Here is a 9,047-nt window from a genome sequence, read left to right on the forward strand (position 1 = left end):
CTGGTGGATTACAGCGTCATAATCCCTCCAAAATAATAATAATTTGGTCACTCAATCCACGATTGTTTGTGGGGCACTGTTGTGCGCAATCGGCTGCCACGTTTCACCCACAAAATATACAGTCGATTCACTTAACAGTATATTCTGTGACGACGTGATAAGGCGCTATATCAAATGTAAGGATTATGATTATATTATTATAAACGTGTCAGTGGCCTGTTCACGCCGGTGTAGAACAGCACGGAAACGGCAGATCTCAAATTAAACCTTTATTCCGGAACTCATTCACTTACACATCAATCATTGATAATAAAATTAAAATTTTATTCTGGAATCAATAATTACTTACATCTCTCCTGATCAGGGTGCCTTTTATAAATCTTACATCACATCCTGAAACATCTCTAGCTGAAGTCACTCGTCCAGTTGATCGCGGGGCAGAATAGCTTTCCTAGGGTCAGGGCTGCATCTAATTTTATTTCGGTATCACAGAAAACACAACTCGTTTAAGAAGGTTACTGAAGGTTGCTGGTCGAACTCAGAGGAAGGGGTTTAGCTGGCCAGATGCCTGGGGCACGTGGGCAGGTTGAGTGACTGGCATGAGAGGCTGCGGAAGGCTACTGGTCATGTTCACTGTAGTCCCCATGTTTGGTGCCATGCCTCCCAGCTGAGCCAGGCCACTGAAGGTAGGTGGGAGCGTCAGGGACACAGGCATGCTGCTGTTTAAGGCCATCGGAGGAGACGACATGAAAGGCATGGAGCCCGACGCCAATCCCACGGTGCCACTCTGGGTCAGGCTGTCCTGCCCCAACCCGGAGCTGATCTGCATCTGATTCAAGGTTAACTTGTTCCTGTCACTCACTTGGAAAGGGTTAATTGCCGATGGTGCACTAGCAGCTCCTGAAGAGAATTAAAAAAACGTTTGGGTTAATTGAAACACTCGAATGTCCGTGACACAGCTTTCTGTTTCCATGCAATCTCCCTGTCCCAGCGTTAGAGTTTACACACTTATTCCCCCTCCACCACACACCCCCTCCACCACACACACAACTACATATCCCTCAAGAACACCAACAACTGCAAATGGGTGTTTTAGCCAAAGGACAGAACTTGTGGACTGTTAGAGGTACAAACGCCACAGGACATCCACACGGCATTAATCATAATAATAATAATAAAACTTGCATTTGGTACAGCGCCTTATCAGGTCTTCCAGACATCTCAAAGCATTGGGAGGGAATGACGAGTTGGAGCACACAGCATTGACCTCTGGTCCTTACCTGTCACATGGAAAGGATTCTTGCTCTTTACACTCTGGGGAGGGATGGAGAGCAGGGAGTCCAGATTCACCAGGGAGGCAGCATTCGGATCCAGGAATAATTCTGGAGTCCGCCGCGTGCCGTTGGTCTTGGCGGAGTCCTGTAAGCAGTTCCCCATCCCGGTCATGTCAAAGATGTCAGGGCTGCTTGTGCCGTTCTGCTTTGAGCTCGGAGCAACTTCACTTAACAAGTCCAGCTTTCCTGCAGAACGAGAATTGGAAATGTGGGTTTAGCGAGTTAACAAATACATTGAATACCCAGGAGCAGGATTCTTCACACAGACTTCCCTGATGTGAAGTGCGGCTGTGGGAAATGTAGCTGTTGGGTGTGTGTGGGAGGCATGGGACAGGGAGTGTGGCTGTGGGGGGGAATGTACCTGCCGGACCGCCGAGCTGTGACGATGGGGATTGGATCCCCTCCTGGTTTGCCGAAGAGTTGCCCGGATCAGCAAACGGATCAAACGTGGAGCCGCTTGGGAATTGGAGAAAACGAGGGACTGAAGCGAAGCCGACACAACACGCACACAACACATACACACACGTAGATATTCACACACACAACACACAGATACACAAACATACTCACAGATACTGAACACCAGTTACTTCTGTGAGTTTAGCAGTGGTTACCTGCGGGCTGACTGCCGGAGGTGGGGGTGGGTAGCGAGGCCCAGGGATCCAGGGGGCTTTGGCTGGGATCTGGGGGTCCTGCCCATGGATCGGGGTCCCAGGGCTGTGAGGAAGCTGCTTGGCTGTCTGCAGACATCCAGGAATCAGCCACCGCGGGAGCCGGCATCTCTGTACCTGAAAGAAAGAGTGAACGACAGCGATGTGTACCGAGCCAGTTGGGAGCCCAGAGAGAGAGAACGTTACACACCTGTTCACAAACGCTTAACACGGAGTCTTTTTAGTCCTGTTTATTTTCGCTGCTGAACAGGAACGACTCAAACGGCTGCAGGTCAGTGAATGTTGACCACTGCTCCAAGGCCAGGGTCCACTTGCCTGTCTGGAGTTGGCGGCGGAGGGGGTTGGGGGGGGATAAGGTAGGCTCATGGTAACCAGTAATCATCCTTGCATTTATTACAGTGACATCCAGAGAAGAGAAATAACACCCCTCAACATGGGCACTGACACCGCATTACAATATACAGACACGCAGCATAATATAATCCTTGCGTTTGACACAGCGCCTTATCACGTCTTCGCAACGTCCCAAAACGCTTCACAGGATACGCCGTATAGTGTAGTGACTGTGTGTTTTGCGGGCGCAAACGCTGGACGACGAGAAAATCTGATTCGAGGACTTACCGAGGGAGTCCCAGGGGTCGGGAGAGGTGCCGGAGGTGGGGGAGGTGGCGTGTTTGTCCCCCCATGGGTGGCCGGGGGCAGAGACGCCGTTCAGTTCCGCTCCCCAGGGGTCCGCATGGCCCTCGGGGCCGGTCACCGGGGCCCCGAAGATATCCACCAGGTCCATCAACGACGACTGGACACAAAGAGAAAGCAAGTGTCTGGCAATACCTGACTTGGGGCCGCAGCAATCTCATAGATAAGGCCAATTCATTTGTTTCGAGGACAAATCAGATAGATTTCTGCTGGGAAATAATATCTGGGGATACAGTAATATAGTTCGGGACACGACATGTCAAGCGACTACTAGGATGGATGGAGGAAGGTGAACTAGATGGACCTTGATCTTTTGTCTAGCATGTTCTTATGTTGCTATATACAATGATATAACGTGCACGGCTGAGAGGGGCTACACACTGCGGTGTGTCGCCCTGTGTTACAGATGGGGCAGGAAGAGAGCAAGTGGGGTGGAGGGAGCTAGATTAGGAAGAGGGAGCAAGGGGGAGGGAGTGAGGCCGAAGGAGTGAGGTGGAGGGAGTGAGGCGGAGGGAGTGGGGTGGAGGGAGAGGTGAGCGGAAGGGAGTGCTAGGGAGCAGGTGTGGTAGCTGCCATGTTGTAACTAAGAGAGGAGCTAAAGAACTCGTTCAATTTACCTCGTTCTTCCCCTGGGACATTTCGCTCTCTCGCCGACTTTCTTCCAATGCTCTCCGAAGTGTGTCGTCCTCATCTTCATCATCATCGACGAGCGAAGACCTCTCTCTCTGCTCCTGTGCGAGAGGAAGAGGAGAGAGAAGCTGAGCCCTGCCCTTGGCCCCGGACACTCCCATAGCTACAGTCTCCACACTCCCCTCACGTGCACTAAACCAGCTCCACGCGGCCCTGTGTTGATCTCAGAGCACAGCACACTCTGACGGAGTCCTGTAGCTCAGTGGTTAGAGCGCTCGCTTTGCAAGCGAGAGACCTGGGTTCGATTCCCGGCAGGGTGAAACCTTGGGCAAGTTTCCTTACTCCACACGCCTGATAAAAATCCCTCAAGAAAAGAAACAATAATAATTCGGTCACTCAATCCACGACTGTTTGTGGGACTCTGCTGTGCGCAATTGGCCGCCGCGTTTCGCCCACAAATATACAGTCAATTCACTTTACAGTCTATTCTGTGAAGCGCTTTGAGACGTCGAGAAGACGTGAAAAGCGCTATATCAAATGCGAGGATTATTATTATTATTATTACTCTCAGCTGTGAGCAGAAACCACCCAACACAGCGATGGCGCAAGACACAACGCCGCAAAGGCAACCAAGCACTCATCCATTTGGTCCTGGTTAATGTAACTGTCCCTTTGAGTCCTCGGATGCTCAGTCTCGTCTCCAGTGAAGACTCCCGACACCAGCTTGTGGCAGTGGTAAACAATGTGCTGTTATGTGGTCAATTCTTAGGGGTAAAGGTTGTGTTCTAATGCCCAACGTTAGCCGCTGCAAGTGACAGCCAACAACAACAACGACTTGGATTTATATAGCGCCCTCCACGCTGGACGGCGTCTCAGAGCGCTTTACAGTGACGGATCCCGGGGCAGAGCCGGGGGGAGGGGGAGGAAGGTGATCAAAGGCGCGACCGAAAAGAAAGGTCTTCAGCAGAGACCTGAAAATGGGAAGGGAGGGAGCGAGACGGAGGGAGTGAGGAAGGCAGTTCCAGAGCCTCGGGGCATAGTGGCTGAAGGCACGGTCTCCGAAGGTGGAGTGGAGAACTCGGGGGACGAGGAGGAGGCCAGACCCGGAGGAACGAAGGCAATGGTTACTGTGCTGAGGAGAGAGGAGGTCAGAGAGGTCGGGAGGTGCAGAGGAGTGCAGGGACTTGAATACAAGGGTGAGGATCTTGAAGTGGATCCTCTCTGGGATAGGCAGCCAGTGCAGTTGGGCCAGGACTGTGGTGATCAGGGAGCGGAGTTTTGTGCGGGTGAGAATGTGGGCGGCAGAGGTTTGAATGATTTGGATTTTATGGATGGTAGTGCAGGGAAGGCTGGCGAGGAGGGCGTTGGAGTAGTCCAGCCGAGAGTTGACAAAGGTATGGACCAGGGTTTCAGCGGCTTTTGGAGTGAGGTATTGGCGGAGATGGGCGATGCGTCATAGGTGGAAGAAAGCAGTGCTGGTTGACTCTATTCTACGTGAAGACACCACCATCTTCCCTTTACTCCCACAAGCAGAGTGAGCAGAACGAGCACTTGGTTAGTAACCAGCAACCATTAAGCGGAGAAGCGCGCAGCGAAAGCCCACAAAGAAAGTCCTGCCCGACACTCGGGCTGTTAGCACGGTCTGTTCGCTCGGCATGGCCGAGGCTACCTTTTCATGTTGCTCTTTGCTCAAACTCAATGCAATCTGCAGCTGTATCTCTTCCTCAGAGTCTGTTGGTGACCTCTACAGGGTATTGAAAGCTGGGTTAGCACGTTACAGCATTCGATCGACAGACTCATAACACCCGGAAAACGGTAACGCAAGTCAATCTTTAGGTCAAAGAGGATGAGCTGCTCGGCCAGTGTCTTTCTCTCTCGCTTTCTCTCTCTCCCTATCTATCTCTCTATCCATCTCTCTATCCATCCATTTCTGCCCCATCCTGATGCGCATCGTGTCGGGTGAACACTGTGAGAATCCAGCAGTTACTGAAGGTTACGACTAGGTGGCACCACAACACCACCCTTCACTGAGCAGACTGACAGCAGCTGATGGCGATGGTTACAGCCATTAGTTTCTTGCCACTGGCCCAAATTGCCTGAAGATTCAGTTGGAGGCTTTAATATCTCACCCGAGGGACGGCGTCTCTGACAACTCAATGCACGCCACCCCCTCCCAGCACCGCGCTGGAGCATCAGCCCAGACACACAAGCTCAGAGTCCCTGACGTGAGCATTAACGCCCCCCACAATCTCCCAAACCCTTTCGTCAAGAGAGCAGCCTGACAGAGAGGGAAAAGATCTTTTCGGTTAAAATGCCCAGTTTCACCCATTGCCGTTTCCTTCCCACAGACGTGACCCCCTCCGGTCGAGACCGAGGGAAAGCAATCAGGTGTGGAGTGGGCGAGCGAGCAGGAGGTGCCGTGAAGGGAGGGTTTGCTGTACCTGTCCCACACCCCTCACTGCCTCCCCTCCCCACTGCCCTCGCTCCCCCCCACTTCCCCCTGCCCTCATTGGCCCCCCTCCCCCCTCCACCCCCTGTACCTGTAAGCCCCTCTCGGCCTCCTCCCTGCTCATGGCCAGGGCTAGCTGGAGCTGGAGCTCCTCCTCGCCGCTGGTGGTGGGTCGTGCCTGCTCCAGGTCAGGGTCGAACCTGGGGGATGAGGAAGAGGCTGGAACCACAAACAAGACAGAGACAACGAGAGCGTCAGTCAGTGACGTGATGTAATGTGAGGAGCGACTCTGCCTCGCGCTGGTGACCCCCAGTCCAGCCCCCGCTGTGGGGTGGGGGGGAGGTCACTCAGGCTCTGAGCTGCACAGTCAGTTTCTCAGGTAGTCCCGAAACTCTGGAACACTCTTCCTCTATCCCTCCTCCTTGCACCTTCCTTCCCCAACTTCAGGTCGCACCTGAAGGCATTCCTCTTCGACCGACCGTGCCTACGGTCGCCTCCCTCCTTCCCCCGGCTCGGTGTCATGCTCTGCCACTGTCAAGCGCTCTGGGACGCTGCCCTGCGTGAGGGGGCGCTGTGTAAATGCAAGTTGTTGTTGTCGTGAACACAGGCATCAGGTCCGCATTGTCCTTGGACAATTTGGGGGCGAGAGAGCTGGGGTGCAGGGGCAACCCTGGTTCCTTAGTGGAACGTATTTGGGCTAATTCGGCCAATGGAGGAAGTGGGGCCTGAGCTCGCTCAACACTAAACAAATACTAAAGAGTGTCAATCCGTGTGGGCTCGACCACCGTCACTCCTGCTCTGCTCCCTGGCTCCTTGTGGGTGGGTGTGTGTGTGTGTGTGTGTGTGTGTGTGTATACACACTGCAGAGATCACTGACAGCAATAGCAAACAGCGGCTGTCTTCAGAACATGGGCTGCAGATAAACCCTCTGCTCCACTCACTCCTTTGTGATAACATGCTCCATATCAGCTGGGGGTATTTGCAACACCGCACGAGATCGATGGATTCTGTCATGGGTTTACGTGCCTGCGCCTACATCAAGCTCTGTGTGGCCTTGTGCTGGGACCACATTGTGATCAGCTCCATTCCCCAGCCACACACGGCTTCACTGAGGAACGTCTCGTCCTCCATAGACAGCCTCCGCCACCCCCACACACGCTCCATTGAACTCAGCATTTTCCATCCCCTCGCACGGCCTCTCATCCTCACCCCCTCCCCTTCCTCCCCAGCTCAGGCCCACCCCTTTTCCCCCTGTTGATTCTGTCTGTACAGCTATCTAGGGCAGAACGTCTCAAACACACTCTCACGAGCCTCAGTGACTGAATATCTCCTGTCTCAGAATCAACGCTCTTGGTTGCAGACACAGCTACTCCCGGGTGTAGGTGACATACATGGAACTCTGTCTGACTTTGGATAGCCTTAGGCTTTGGGATAATAAGTTTCCGTGTGTATCAGACACCCGGTTGACTAAACAACTTTCTGAACTCTGAGGTTCAGGCTCTGCCCATTGTAATGGTCCACTCTCTAATCTGTCGATTCCTTTCATTACTTTACATACCTCGATCACAAGATCAGTCTGGATGAAAAAAGCCCTTCAGTCCCTCCGATCGCAACCCATTGATCAATAGTAACAACAACAACATGCATCTACACAGCGCCCCTCAGGCAGGGTAGCGTCTCAGAGCGCTTGACAGTGCTGGAGTGCGATGCCGAGCCTGGGGGGAGGTTGCCATTGGCCTGGTCGGTCAAAGAGGACGGTCCTCAGGTGCAATCCGAAGATGGGGAAGGAAGGGCCAAGGCAGAAGGATAGAGCAAGAGCATTCCAGAGTTTTGGGGTGTGCATAGAATTGTTTGGGCTCCAGCGCCTTCGGTGACCTCATCCCTGGGAGGCTCTGCTCAGTGACTGACCCAATTCCCAGCCATTCTTGGAGCTCAAGTTATTCTCTCACGCTCTTTGGGGAGTTTGGGTGAGAGAGAGAGAGAAAGAGAGAGAGTGGGGGAGGGAGAGAGATTGTCTATGTACAGTGTAATCTATCCCGAGCTGCTGAGTACCCTGGGGGACATGTACTCACAGTCTTGGTAGGAGATGGGTGAGGCGCAGGCTGACTTCCTGTGATCCTCGGGGTGTGTGTAGGAGGCCAGGCTGGGGTGGCTGTGCTGGTGGCTGCCGAGGCCGGTGGCCGCCTGGGACATCCTCTCCTTGGTTTTCAGTGCGTGTGCCCTGTCCTGGCGGAGACGCTCTTCGTCTTTGAGAAGCGAGACCAGCTGCTTGGCTTTCTCTCGCACATTGATGCCTTGGTCTTTCCCGTCTCGGTCTATGTACTGAAAGTCCTTCAGCGTCTGTACTGTGTAAATGTTCTCCCTGCATTGCTGAGACACCTTCTCTGAGCCTGTCTTGATGAGATAATCCAGAAGGGTCAGGGCCTTGTAAACATGCCTCCAGTTCTTTCCGTGGTCGTTCAGTCGCTTCCAAACCATCCCCATTATCTCGGAGAAGGCCACCACGTTGAAGGTAAGGTCGGCGATGTCAGACATGAGTGAGCTGGGAGGGCCCCAGGGGTCGTTGGACGTGGCTTCCCGAACCTTTATCTCGGCTTCGGAGTAATTGTGGACAAGGTTCTTAACCTGTCGCCTGATGGCCGAGGTGGTCATGCCTGGTCTCCAAGCTGGTGCTCACCTCACACGACACAGGAATTCCCTCCGTCAAACGGTCCTGGGGAAGGAAGGTCAGAGGAAAAGATGTCACCAGCTCACACCTTGAGCTCCTTCGAGATCCGTGCTGCGCCTTGGGACGTCCTCCCGACGTGAACGTCGCTGTACAAATGTTACTTGTTGTCGTTGTTTGTGCTGCCCTGTAAACAAGAGAGAGAGATTGGCCTCGTTAGAGATCTAGCGAAACAATCACCTCCACACTTAACGTCGACTCAATCGTCCTGGGATCTTCGCTCGCTGTGTTGAGGTTGGAGGATAAATCTTCAGCCTCCCTCCCCCCAGCCCCACCCAGGGCTCTGCTCACAGTCCCAAGTATTCAGCCCACCCCTTCTTCACACGTGTTGATAAAATGTCCATCCCTGATACAGACACAGACCTGGACAGGGACAGAGGCAGCACAGGGGCAGGGCATGACACAGTGCTCTCCTCCCCACCCCCAGCTGTCACATCTAGTTACTGAGACACCTGGGCCCTTCCAATATGGGTGGCCCCCAACTCTGGCGTAACTTGTCACTGAAGTCATCGTGCTGTCAAAATCCCGGCTGTGTTTATCTG

The 9,047-nt window shown here is 53.4% G+C and overlaps 1 protein-coding gene and 1 non-coding gene across 2 annotated transcripts; one reads left to right on the forward strand and one right to left on the reverse strand.

Moving 5' to 3' along the window:
- Positions 1 to 300: 300 nt before the first annotated feature.
- On the reverse strand, positions 301 to 8,598 carry LOC103175650 (epsin-3). Its single transcript, XM_007888783.2, has 8 exons — positions 7,853 to 8,598; positions 5,872 to 5,999; positions 5,001 to 5,075; positions 3,319 to 3,432; positions 2,627 to 2,801; positions 1,949 to 2,122; positions 1,281 to 1,520; positions 301 to 900 (listed from the first exon to the last, which is right to left on the reverse strand). Exons 1-8 carry the CDS (start codon positions 8,430 to 8,432, stop codon positions 539 to 541), a joined length of 1,848 nt encoding a protein of 615 aa, XP_007886974.1. The 5' UTR covers positions 8,433 to 8,598; the 3' UTR covers positions 301 to 538.
- On the forward strand, positions 3,580 to 3,651 carry trnaa-ugc. The gene has a single exon. It is a non-coding gene; the product is annotated as a tRNA-Ala (tRNA).
- Positions 8,599 to 9,047: the final 449 nt, after the last annotated feature.

The sequence above is a fragment of the Callorhinchus milii genome, unplaced genomic scaffold (assembly GCF_018977255.1).
Source record: "Callorhinchus milii isolate IMCB2004 unplaced genomic scaffold, IMCB_Cmil_1.0 Scaffold20, whole genome shotgun sequence".
In the NCBI taxonomy this organism is placed as follows: domain Eukaryota; kingdom Metazoa; phylum Chordata; class Chondrichthyes; order Chimaeriformes; family Callorhinchidae; genus Callorhinchus; species Callorhinchus milii.